The 14,061-nt window shown below is 38.9% G+C and overlaps 1 protein-coding gene across 1 annotated transcript; it reads right to left on the bottom strand.

The window, feature by feature from the left end:
• Positions 1-373: 373 nt before the first annotated feature.
• Positions 374-2,912, bottom strand: nr0b1 (nuclear receptor subfamily 0, group B, member 1). Its single transcript, XM_028436258.1, has 2 exons — positions 2,228-2,912; positions 374-757 (listed from the first exon to the last, which is right to left on the bottom strand). Exons 1-2 carry the CDS (start codon positions 2,817-2,819, stop codon positions 516-518), a joined length of 834 nt encoding a protein of 277 aa, XP_028292059.1. The 5' UTR covers positions 2,820-2,912; the 3' UTR covers positions 374-515.
• Between the last annotated feature and the right edge of the window lie 11,149 nt (positions 2,913-14,061).

Genomic DNA, 14,061 nt, shown 5'->3' with positions numbered 1-14,061 from the left:
GTTGTTTAAACTCTCCAACTTACCTTATAGCAGCGTTTGTCATCAAACCACTGTCCAAGGCTTCTCCTAATCTAGTCCGACACTGCTGATGAAACATCAAAATCTTCAGTGAACAACCGCTGACATCATACAAAATGACTCACATTATTCAAGGTGGCACATGTCAAAAGTTTTTCTGTTGTCGTTGCTCAGAGACGATTAATCTCCCGAACAGACTCCAGTGTCCGTGATGACACAGCCAGATAACGACACAAAAGCTCAGAAACAGTAGTAATTTTTTTATTACCATAGAAAAATATTTTAATATAAAAACCAATAAGTTATGAATCCCAGCAGCTGCTCTACGTATTTCCTTTTTACAACATCGCTCTCACTCACACACTCGCACAAATAGATACACACTTCTGCTTGAGTTGTTCATTTGACAGTCATTGAACATTCTCCACACGTATTCAAAGTTGAGTTCATGTCGGTCATCCTTGTCCCTAAAATCCAACCATTTCCACACCTGTGACCTACTTCCCATAGAACATCTCCATCAGCACCTCCTCGATGTTGACTGAGCCTATGACGGGTCTGAAGAAGAGCTGGGCCACCATCGGCGGGTTGATGGCCCTCAACATGGACAGGGCAATGAGCAACTTGGCGAAGCGCGTCGTGTCGTTGCAGTGGATGAGCCTGACGTGCTCGTTCAGAGCCTGGTGAGCCTCACGACGCAGAGACTGGATGTAGTGCACACATCGCAGACCCTCCAGATCTAAAAGGAGAGCAGAGATGATGAGAAATAGGCAGAAAAAAGTCTGAAAAACTGCTGCAAACCTACATCTGAGGGTCATTTTAAGAGTATTTTATACATTTTTACTGTTCTTATTTATTGGAGAAGCTTTTCTCCTGCAAATCATCATGGTCCCTGAGCTGCTGGGCTTTTTTTTTGAGGTTCTCACAATTTGAATAAAATCTTACAGTCTAGCATCATGTCATTACTAAGTACATTTCAAATTTCAAGGTTTACTTTTATTCTGATAGGGATCCTTTTTTTTTTTTAAACTTCTTTCCATCACACAATCAACACAGGTCAGAAACAGGATAAAGTGACGTGACTGACGTCAGTGCACAGCATTTAAAGATGGGAAGTTTGCAGATAAAAACAAGTCATAGAGATTAAAACTCATTTTAAAACAAATGAAATGGAAACAGGGGTTAGATGAAAGGATTAAAATATACTGTATGTATCAAAGATGAGAAAGAATCTTCAATTCAAATTAAATTAACAGCTTGTTTGTGAAACAGCCTCAGGGTTGCACAAACTGTAAAGTAAACTCGAGACTCACCTCTTTAATTTGTCTGTCTTCATATTTTTTTTTTTCTTACTAGTTTTAACAATAAATACTGTGGTTAATAATAACAAATTTAATATTTTTAACATGATATAAAATGTTTTTTATATATATTTATTGTCATTGTCTTCGTTCACCAGTTAGTTCCCATTTATTATCCCTGGTTCAGTGACAGGTTCCTCTGTGTTTACTAGGCAGAGCTAGTGGCGTAAACTCTCCTATTGACAGTGTTTATGTGAGAAAGATTGGGGAAGAAAAATGCATTATGCTTATAGACGTATTATAGGCTACTTTGTTTTGCATCTTAATGCATGGGAGTGTGCACTCTGCCAAAGTTTAGTATAATGCAATATGTGCAAGACTATACATTCTATGCATGTAAAATGTTTTTTTTTTTTTTTTTTTTTTGTTAAATTTTATTGACAAATCGCAAGCTTACAAATCAGTAAAACAACATAAAGGAAACAGAGAACAAAGTCTGGGAAAATATCACTTGTAAAAACTGAACAAATACAGGAATCATCACAGTGTGTCACTTGGAGGTACAAGAAACAAATCTTTATCCAGAAGTTTTTTCTTCTTTTTTGTTTAAAAAACAAAAACAAACAAACAAAAAAAAAACTTTAAAGTATTCATATAACTAAACACAATTAGGAAAAGATGAAAATGTGAAAGGGATTTTGGAGAATTTCGATTTATAAATATGGAATTTTTTCCATTAATATTACGAGACCAATGATGAAAAATAATTTTTTTTTGGCGCAAAGTGCAACAAAGTCCTCAATCCTTCACCGCGTTCCTGAAAAGTAACGTATGTGAGCAATGATAGAACAAAAGTTAAATATAAGCATGTAAAATGTGAAGGAACAGTTTTAACAACTTTGACGCACCTGGATTAAAGAGCACTGCGCCCTTCAGGTACGCGTACTCCTTGGTACTGATGTCCACACTCCAGCACTTCTTCAGAAAGGCTTTAATAGCCTCGATGTCCACCACGGACACCCCGGCAGCAGCCCTGCTCTGAACTTCGCTCTGCCTGTCCGGTACACCCGTTAGGATCCTCTGCAGCATGCTGGGCTCCACCGTCTCAGTGGTCTCAAAGTCCACCCGGTCCTGCGCCAGTCCCAGTACCAGAAGTGGTGCCCAGCCGCTCCGTATGAGCATCAGCTGGTCGTCCTCCGGCAGCTCACGGAAACACGGCACGTTTTTCACGAAGCGCAGCGTCTTCACCAGGACCGCGGACGCTGCTTTGCAGGTGACCTGCGGGGAGCGCAGCAGTCCAGTGCGCCGCGTGGAGCCGCAGGAGCACGGGGCGGCGGATGGGGTCCTCCGGGGCGCAGCTCCAGGGGTCTGCTGCTGCTGCTGCTGCTGTTGTTGTTCCTCGGTGCTCACAAGGCTGTCGCTTTTTAAAATGTTGTAGAGAATGCTGTTGTTGCTTCGGCTGCTGGCCCCGCGACAGCGGCAGCCTTCCAACGTGGCCATGACCACATGAGCCGGAGCGCAGCGCCGCGTGCGTCTCTTTGAAGCGCGGGAGGTCAGCGCTGGTTCTCACCGCCTCTCACGGCCCCGGTCACAGGAAGCACGTTTATATTGGCTGCTGTGGATCAACACAGTGACACAGCTCCTCCTCTGTCTGCCCCCTTCACTCATTCTCTCATCTCACCTGTGCACTGTGCACAAACTCAGCCAGAACCGCTCACAGCTGATGAGAACTTTGGGGATCTTATCTTTGTGTCATGTGTGGGAAATATTAATCACACGGGGGGTTAACATTTTACCATTTTAACGCATGACACACAAGTCAAACTCAAGGCACGGGGCCAAATTCGGCTCGTTGGAGCATTTCCTCTGGTCTGCAAGATATACTGAGAAAATATTACAGTTGATTATTCAGTAAAACAACTCATTTTCATGTTCTGAGTGTGTGTTAGTGGATAATTTGTGCTTAAATTGTTTGGAAAGTGGATTTTGAAGAAAATATGTTGAGTTAGTGTAGTCGTGGATGTCTGCTTTAAAGCTGCACTACCTGATTTTTGAACCATAACAGAGGGATGTGGCTGAATTCAAACCGTTGTTGTTTTGGGTTGCATTGCTGTGTTAGCTGTTGTGTATAACACCGTGATGGGGGCTTTTCCTGCCGAAACGCCTGCCATTGCACTTTCACTACCGACGGGTAGTTAACTCGCATCATCTTTTGTCGAGCAGCCAATAGTAACGCCATAAACAGCTCATGGAGCGCTTTGTAAATATTATCTCTGATTGGCTAAAAAGGACCTGCATGCTTCTTGTTTTCTCAAACTTGAATACAGAGCCAAAAGAAGGTGCAGAGAAAAAAAAAATGTACATACTGCAGCTTTAAGTGAAGTCTGTCGGGTCTGAAAATGGATGGATGGTTTTTCAGGAGATACATTGCTGATGTTACTGTTAAAAATGCACTTCAATAAAGTTAGTATTAGTAAACCCGGTTGTCATTTTTATGTTGAGGCAATGGGGGGAGTTTTCAGCAGCTGTTGCATGTAACTAAAATAACTTCTAATCTAACTTAGTTACTTTTAGAATCAAGTAATCAGTCTAACTAAGTTACTTTTTTGGGCAGTTATCAGTAATTAGTAATTAGTTATTAAAGGTAATTGTGGCAACACGTGTTATGGATGCACATGCGTGTCTTGGGCTTTCATTGTGACATTACTTAGAAATGTTTGATTAAAACAAATAGCTCTGTCACACTTGTAGACACACATCTACTCCCTCTGGTTGCTTTTATTTCATATTGTGTCTGAGCAATGGGATGTTTTCCTCTTACTATTTTATCGTTTTATGTCTCTACAATGGCAGTAGATTTCCCCCCACTGCACAATAGCATCACTGTCGCACTTCTTTTTAGTGTCCACCCTAACTCATTTTTCCTCGATGTATACAGACATGGTGAAAAATGAAGAAAGGAAAAGACTAACAAAGTTCCACACAGCAAACATCTTCCCATTCATAAAGCTGCTCCCTCTGTTTTTCTTACCTTTCTGCATGTCTCAGACCACTTTACCAGCTGATATCTCAGATAGTGATTGGCTCAATTTTTCTAATCACCTGATCCATGACGTTTGGTAAAGATTGTGCCTGATCTAATCAGGACATTACAGGTTTAGCCTTTTGCCTTTTATTTGCCATTTTGTTTGTTGGATAACCTGCCAAGGTCATTGCATCTCTGTCTAGTGTTAGAGCCAGGAAATGCAGCATCTATACACGTTTTATGTTTGGAGTCATATTGTTATATTTTCTAAATTTCCTTCACGAACCAATGAAAAATGGACGCCAGGCCGCATTTGGCCTGTGGGATATGGATGCGTATCTGTACCATAATCACATTTAAAATGGATTAACAGAAATGCTTTTTTCATTTTGAGAATATAGCTGCATTTTTTTAACTCATAAATAAAATGAATAATAAATCATCCAAACTGTGTTTTCATTTTCTTCTTCAAGGTTGCTCATTTTGTAACTTAATTAAAATGATAAAATAAATTACATCTAAGTTTTAATTTTCAAAAGATGGCCCAGCAAATAGGTAATAATATTCAATTTTAAATGGAACATTTGAAAATTAAAAATAATCAAAATTCCATTTTTCATTGTGACACAACTAAAGAAAGCAAAGAGGTCATTGTATTTTCGTTTTCTTGTCTCACCCTCCGCAAAAAGTGTAACATACGTAATTCAATTTGACTTCTTTATCCCAGACGGCGCCGCAGTGATGTCAGTGGTACAGTTTTCCAGTCAACATCACAATGTTTCAACTTTTTGCTGAGCGATACGAGAGTTGTTTTTGCAGTGGATTGAGTCAAAAAGAGAACCGAGAGGGACTTAAAGTGCCAGAATTTTATTATTTCCTTTCATGGCTGCAGCACGTGAAGCACTGCCAAATGGAGTCGATCACAGACAAAAGATGTGTTTACTGTTATTATCGCTACTCTGCCTCGTCTCTGAGCCTACAGTGTGTCTGTGTGTGTCACAGTAAACAATGACCAACATGCTGTGGAGGCTGCAAGAGGAGCAGACATGACGTTATGTTTAAAGCGCCGCCATGTTTTCAACTCGCTGCTTCCCACAGCCATGGACCAGGTTACCTCGCTGCTCTCTCTCCGCTCTAGGGTGGGGTCGGGGCCCCCTTACCCCCGGCGTGACTGTGTTCAATACACCTTTATACTTTATGTGTTGCATATGTTTACCTGTATGTTGAACAATTAAGTGCCCATTTTGAAACCGTTGTTTTCATGTTTGTGTCCAACACACACATGGTTTGGTACAGAAGGTAAGTAATAATCCAGAAATAAATTACATTTTAAGATGCTTAAAAACATAAAATGTTGTTTTCTGTGACCGCAAGATAAACAAGAGCTTTTTAATGCTCCTCTGTAACCACACACACATAAAACCCCCTAGCGGCATGGCGGCCAATCACATAGTGATGCATTCCCTCAACGCAGAACTACAGTTGGCCACCCTCTGCGTCACATTGAAGGCGTTGGTCCTGACGCATATACCAATTATATTAATATATACAGAAGATATAGAATTCTACCAAGTTTTGCACTGAGCCTGCGTGTGCATGCACCTAATTTAGTATGCATACGTCACATGAAATGGGTCTATTGGCAACTGATTCCTTTTGTGACAGAAGTCAATAACAAGTTCACATGTTTTTGAAGTGTTCAAAAGCAACTTGTTTTTCTTACTCCACTGAACAGCATTTTCTACCTCCTCACAATAATGTGATTCATCTTTTGAGCTAATAAGCCCAATGACGCTTGTATCATCTGCATGATTAATTATCACATTACTTTCATGAGATGCTACAAGGTCGTGAGTATACAACATGAACAACAGGGGGCTCAAAATACATCCCTGCGGTCCACCAGTGCTAGCATACAGCTCATCAGAAATACAACCATTGATTTTGACCCTTTGTGGTCGGCAAGTCAGAAAATAAAAAATCAATTTACAGTCCAAGGTATTTGAGTTTGTGAATAAGCTTTGTTGGGACCATTGAGTTAAAAGCTGAACTGTAGTCTATGAATAGCATTTTAGCATATGATTTTCCATTATCAAGATGCTTGTAGACAGAGTTCAAAGCAAGTTCCGTTTTTTCTGTTTGGGATTTGTTCTCTGATATAATCCAGCACCAACCGCTCAAATGTCTTCATCAAGACAGATGTGAGGGCCACTGGCCGATAGTCTTTCAGAGACATCACAGGTGTCTTCTTGGGCACTGGAATTATGATTGATCTTGTTAAGCTAAGTGGAACACTGCACTTCCTGAGTGACATGTTAAAAAGATCTGTCGGAACAGGGGCAAGTTGCTCGGAGCACAGTTTAGGATCACAGGGAGGAATATGGTTCGTCCCTGGAGCTTTCCTAACTTTAGTCCTGGAGAGGACCCTCTGGACGTCCTTCTCAAGGATGGTGAAGCCACTCTGTTCATTACAAGCAGGAACAACAACATATTCAGCATTTACAATTTCAAAGTGACAATAAAACTCATTGAGTTCATTTGGGAAAGATGGGTCAAAATGTGTAATGGATCCTCTTTTAGGTTTCCAAGTGTTGAGGGAGTTTGGTCCCTGCCACATACGTCGTGGGTCTCCCTCCATGAAATGTCCCTCTTTCTCTTTTAGCGGCTTTTATGGACCGTTCCAATGAATATCTGGACAGCTTATAAACTGCAGCATTACCAGATTTAAAAGCCTCAGCCCGCGGTTGTATTTTCCTATTCGCGTCCACATAATACCACGGCTTTTGACTAATGTGCCGTTTTATTACCTTCTTTGGAACACAGCAGTCAATACAGAATTCAATGTACCCAGTGACTGTATCACAATACTCATCCAAATTTTCAGAATGGAACACAGATCAATCTGTAGCATCAAGACATCTTTGTAAATTAATTTCGCCGGCACATAATGTAGGTTTTGATTGTTTACTTCTCTGTAGGAAGAACTAGTACATAGGAATCTGATTTTCCAAAAGCTGATCTGAGTCTAGATCGATAAGCAGACTTCAAATTACTATAACAATGATGCAGGATGTGTGTTCTCCTAACTGGATGTTTAACATGCTGATAGTAGTTGGGAAAAGCAATTTTAAAATGAAATTTATTAAAATTACCAGCGACTATAACCACAGCATGGGAGTTCTCAATGTGTGTAAAATGTTGCTTAATTCACTCAAGGCAACAGAAGTGTCCACCCGTGTATGTACAGTATGTAAACACCACACAGAAACATCACGGATAACTCCCGGGGGAAATAATAGGGGAGGCATTTCACAATAATACATTCCAGGTTAGCGTTGCAAATTTTGTTTACGATGACACAATCCGTGCACCAGAATTTGTTTACAAGAAAACACACAGCTCCTCCTTTCCATTTCCCTGTGCGGAGCAGTCCCGGGGCTCGCTCTGGGTCTGAATGCGGGTCATCCGTCTTGTTTGGCAATGACTGGATGTTCGCCAAGTAGATGGAGGGCAGCAGGATCCTTGACTGACGGCTGCGTAGCTTCAAGTTTTCACTCATCCAGCAGTCACATAACACCTCAATGGGACCATAGTCATCTGGGTTCAGTGATAGATATAGTTGTGTGTAATCTGCATAGCTCTGATAATCAACCTTACATTTCTGTAAAATTGTCTTAAAAAGAAGTATATAAAGGCTAAAAAGTAGGGGTCCAGGAACAGAGCCCCGAGGAACCCCACAGGACATTGGTAATCTGTCTGATTCAAAGTTTCCAATGCTTAGAAAATAACTTCGCTCCTCCAAGTATGACTTAAACCATTGCATTACTTTTCCAACAAAATTGTATGGTCCACGGTGTCAAATGCAGCACTTAGATCCAATAGAATGAGAACAGATACTTTTCCTGAATCAGTGTTCAACCTTATGTCATTTATCACTTTGATGAGAGCAGTTTCTGTGCTGTGATGAGAACGAAAGCCTGACTGAAATGTATCAAATATTTTGTTGAAAATTAAGAATTGACTCAGTTGGTTGAAGACCACCTTCTCAATGATCTTGGCCATGAATGGAAGGTTGCTGATTGGTCTATAGTTAGCCAGTATAGAGGCATCCAGTGTTCTCTTTTTTAACAAAGGTTTCACAGCAACTACTTTCAGGGTTTTTGGTACAGTGCCTGATTGGAATGAGCAGTTAATTATCTCAGTCCTCTTCCAAGGTGTTTTCTATGTGTTTGGTTTTCTCTTAGTTTTGATTGGAGCCACCACATCTATGACATGACAGACTTTTGTATTAAACTAATCCAAGAGATTATCAACTGTCTCAGCACTCAAGGTTGGTGTCATCGCTATGGTTTTCATAAACTGTGCATGTGTCATTTATCATTTACGTATGTACCTCACACAGAAGTAGGGGGAACAGATGTTACAGTCTCCAAATCAAAAAAGACACAGAAATGATCAGATAGAACATCAACAGCAGAGATATCAACACCTTTAGAGATAATCAGATTCAAAGTGTGACCTTGAGTGTGTGTCGGACTAGTCACATGTTGTATAAGACCAAAAGTGTCCATTAAAGCACAGAGTTTTTGGCAGTTTTGTCCATGTTATTGTCTACATGAATATTAAAGACACCTGTTATTATTAAAAAGTTGCATTCCATGCATACAACTGACAGCAGTTCAGCAAACTCATCCATGAATTCTTTAGAATATTTTGGGGGTCTATAAACAACTAAAAACAGAACTCTTGAATCACTCTTTAGTAAGAATTACATATATTCATAGGAGATAAAATCACCAAACGTTGTTTCTTTGCACTGAAATATTAATTTAAAGATGAGAGCAACTCCACCACCTTTCCTGCAAATATGACATTTATTGAAATAGTCTTGTGGTGCACTTTTATTGAGATAGTGATACCATCATTTAACCACGTTTCATTAAGAAGTAAAAAGTCCAAGTGATGTGTCAAAATAATATAATGAATCAACAGTGATTTGTTAACAAATGATCTAATCAGGAAGAGCTAATTTTAGAGACTTTACAGGAGACACTACTGGTGGACTTGTTGGATGACACATTATAGTAATCAAATTATTATCTCTATTAAGCTTTTTGCTTTTTCTTTCATTTAACAATTTGACCTGTGTTACCTGTCACCACAGGAATGAAAGAAGCTGCATTAACTCCATAAGGTCCTGACTTTTACTGGTTGTTCCTACAAATAGAGGTATTGCAGTCCAAACTCAGCACACATCAGACACGTGTTGAACACAGCTACAGTCTCGGTACTCTTTCCTAATCTAGAAGCCAGAGTGTAGGGGTCAACAAAATAAGTATAAATATAAATGATCCCTATAATTTATTTGCACAACCATGCAATAATGATTATATTACATTTTGTTTTACTTCTGCAACACTTTCTGGAACACAATTAAAGTGAATCATCCCAGTAATCAAACAAAAGAAAATGCTGGTTATTGTTATTTTGTTCTAACCTGGAAGCCTGATGGTTGACAAAGACCGTTTAATGCTTTGCGTCATGTTCTGCTGAGAAACATTAAGTGCAGCCACATGCATGGATATTACATTAACAATCTTCACAGGAAAAAAATAATTTCAACAAAATTAAAGCACCTCTGTATTGTCTTCTTAAATGCACAAAGCAGCATCACATTTTAATAAAGAACAATGCATATGTTCCATAATAAAAGAATGAAAAAAGTACAGCCTTTTTTTCTTCGTTGATGTTTAGAGGATAGGAAAGGAAAAAGCAAGACATCGAAGTAATCAAAGAGCCGTTTTGTTCTCAAGACACCTTGACTTTGTGGCAGAGCTGTTTATCAGGCAGGAGCTGGTAGAAAAAAAATACTGTCCACAGTTGGATCTATAGACTTAATTATTTTAGGGACAATTTATACGATTTTCCACTGGAAAGAAGTAGGAAGAGCTGAGCTGTGAAGGCCGACTTCCAACCTTGACTCGGACACACTGATATTGATTTAACCGTGAAAACTGGAGCCGTTGAATTATGATGTCATGACTCAGTGCTCACCTTGCTTCTGTCACTGAAGGAGGATGGGGGGGTGGCAGTGGGGAGGAGGGGGTGGAGTTGAGGTCAGTGAATGAGAGTCGGAGAAGGACAGGTTGGGATAAAGCAGATGAATTAGAGGTTTATCTTAATTGCTCCTAAGAGGAAGCACAGGTTAGGGTTGGCTGCTACTGCAGAGGCAGGAGGGCATGGTGCTGGAGGTCTCCAGGGAAATCAGAGCCAATTTCAGTGCAGTCTAAAATGGGTAACTACACTAAAAGTTAGGAAGTTATCTGAATGAGGATAACTGTGTGTGAATGACATATAATCATTGGGAGCAGTTCCTGTTTATTTCGCATGATGCTGAGCAAAGGTCTGAGCACTTCTGGTGTGTTCATGTAACAAATAACCTTTCATTATCAAACGTGGATCTCCATTTAGAGGTTTTTCTTTGGAGTGCATAAAGGATGACACTGAGTGCATGGCTACATCTACTGAATAGCAGTAGGCAGGACCCCAGTGTCGCTTACTCTGATGGTTTGAAAGCCGCGTTCGTGAATAGACGCAGGATGAAAAACTTTTGCTGTATTGCTACGACATTGTTCAGAGGCCGAACATCTTTGTATTGATTTAGCCGTTAGAGAGAGAGAAAAAAACCAGAGAGATTTTTCACATGTTTATATCAAGGACAACGCAGGATAAACAGCCTACACTCAGCCAGTCTTCTCTTCTGCTCAAGGCCCAGGCAGCACAGGTTATAAAAATCCTTCGGTCTCAAGGAGAGATTACATTATGTCTTGTTGCAAAAGCACAGAGTTAAAAAGACAGCTGCAGTGTTGTTGCCCTTTGTCTTGCTCTTGGTTCCCTTCTCTTTCTATGTTTATTCATTATTATTGTACAAGTTTAACTTGAGTAGCTTTCTGCTCCATCTTTCCAATCTTTTGCCGGGGTAGACCAGGTATGGTTGTAACACATTTTGCTTTAGCACCTGTAGCTCACTGAAATTTTGAGCTACAGTTTTCAAACATTTATACACAATGCCCACATTAATGCAAGGACACAATGCTAGGACTCAATACCCTAAAATAAAAACATTGACCTTGTGTTGCTTTGTACGACCCACCCCACTACCGGGGTGGGTGAACATGCTGGGGAGAGTTGTAACAGTTGCAACAACTAGAGAACAGAAGCAAAAACAAAAACCACACCATAGAGCTTCAAAACACATGTATTATAAAAAAAGAACATTATATTCTTAATGTTCCTCGCAACCTGAAAAAAAGGAACAAGGGGGTCTGAAAATGGATGGATGGAAATTCTTAATATGGCCCAGTATTCCTAATCGGAAAGACAGTATTGACAAATAAATATTGGTAGCCTTGGTTAGCTTGGTTGGCCAAATAAAAGTTTTCAGAATCAAAATAAGAATATTTTTATTGTCTTTGTGCATAGGTAAAGAAAATTGAAAAATCTGAATGATAAGATCTTCTGCTTTTGCTTTCAACATTTTTTTAAATCAGAACATTGTTATTGTTATTGGTATTATGTATTGGATGGTTGTAACACTTTTAAAATATGTGTGGGATGCATTTACTCCGTCTCCGGGTTTTAGTATGACCCGTCTGATGAAGCCTTGTTCCGTTTGCTGACATCTGTGTGTGTAATAAGTCCATGTGAATGTCCGCATGTTTATGGTTCTGTCCATCCACTTTTTTCATTATATTCATTTCTTCTAAGGCTCATATTAAATAAATAGTCTCAGATCTGGTCTAACCGTAATTAACGTAAAACGGAATTTAATGTTTACATGATAGAGTTTAAAATCTGAATTACATTTGCATTCGGCAGTAAGTGTCTACAAGGTTGGTTTAAAGAGGATTTAACGATTATTCTGAATTAAAGACAAATTAAAGCTCCCATGTTAACGTGGCCGTTGTGTTTTGAAATTAGCATGAACAAAATGCATCACAATTTGCCTGAGAAGCTGAAGTTGAATCCCCTTTATGTCATATGTGTGTAAAGCTGTGGAAGTTACAACCATCACTGCACTATTATCTTATTATATTATCTTATTTAGTCTGTACATATTAGTCTTTAGTTACTGTTTGTTTTTTTTTAGTTAACATGAAATCTTAAGGTCTATCTTAAGTACAAAATTTGGTCAAAATGGATTAAGTACTTTTGGCGTGATCTTGATAACAGACAAACTAAAAATAAACGCTGTTTGCTGATTTTGTCAAGAAGTATGATTTTGAGGATATTAAAGATGAGGAATAACTTTTATTGAGCTGTGTCTATTGAATGACTGAAAACTCAAGGATTCTTCTTTTTTCTTTTGAATAACCTATTTAAACAAGAGATGGATCTGCATCTGAGATATGTGTCTGTTTTATGTATTTACTTTCTTTGGATGTAAACTATTAGTTTCATTACTGTTTTTCTCTTTGTGTATGTGTTTATTTACATTTTTTTTTGTATTTTGATTCATTGTCTGGTTATGACGTGTTGTTTTTCTTCAAATATTAAAAAATCATTAAATATACAGTATATGAAGTAAAAAAAAAAAATGACATCCTTGGTGTATGTATTAATGTCCCCAATCAATCCTAATTAATTCTGCAGACTGTATGCAAACCTCTGTGGCTATTAGAAGGCAGAGCAAAACCAAAGGCAATGAATAATTACATGAGGAAAAAAATAGTAGTGTAAGCAGTGGAAAAAGAAATGTAATTTCTACAAAAACTGTACATTAAAAAGTTGAGAAAACAAGATGTCAGACATGCTATAGGGATCATGCTTTGTGCTACACTCAGAAGATGTTTTGCTGAGGGAGTAGCGGACTGTTGCAGACACAACATCAGCTGTCACATTATATGAGTTTTTTTTAATCTCATCATTCACAATCAATCCCAATGCTAGGAATCACTCTGTCCTGACCAAATATTGTAAAAATTGTGTCAAATGTGTGTAGTCTACCTCTGATATCGGATGTGAGGCTGCATCGCTCAACCTACCAATGTGTCTTCATTAGATAATCAGAGAACTGTTACAATGAACACAGAAAGTCATGTTCTTAACACACAATAACAAGATTTGAGTCTCTTGTCAAACCATTGTTCATCTTATATAGGGTTATAGGGTCATTATATGGTCGCTTCTAGTTGAACCTTCTCATACAGGGTGAACTTGGACTTAGATGAGGCTATGACATTTATTGCCTTATATCTAGTGATGTTTATTCCTTAATGATCCATACCTCTGGATTGTTTGGACAGATTGAGTACTTACTGCATCTAACTGAAAAGTTGTATTTATTTAGTTTATCTAAAATTATTAAAGGCTCGGATGCAAATTTTTATTTTCAATTTCATTTTCTGTACGGACCAGCCCACCCGGGGGCGTAGCACCACATTTTGGGCCTTGGGTACAAACCATCTTGTTGGGCCCCTCCTGTAAGTTTTGATATGTACCCTTTTTTTTTGTTTGCCCGGAAACTATACTAGAATGCTTTTATAAACTTTCTTTTTTTCTTTACATTAACCCAGAAGTTCCCAACCTTTCTTGGGCCGTGATCCAATTTTGATATTACAAATGTCCGACCCCAGAGACTTTTTTTCTTTCTTTTAGAATTAGTTTTTGATCATGTTTATTAAAGTGTGCCACCTTCGATATTTTTATACTTTATTA

This window comes from Gouania willdenowi, chromosome 21 (genome assembly GCF_900634775.1).
Source record: "Gouania willdenowi chromosome 21, fGouWil2.1, whole genome shotgun sequence".
NCBI classification, from domain to species: domain Eukaryota; kingdom Metazoa; phylum Chordata; class Actinopteri; order Blenniiformes; family Gobiesocidae; genus Gouania; species Gouania willdenowi.
The sequence above is the reverse complement of the archived record's forward strand: the minus strand, read 5'-3'. Positions and strand labels throughout refer to the sequence as shown.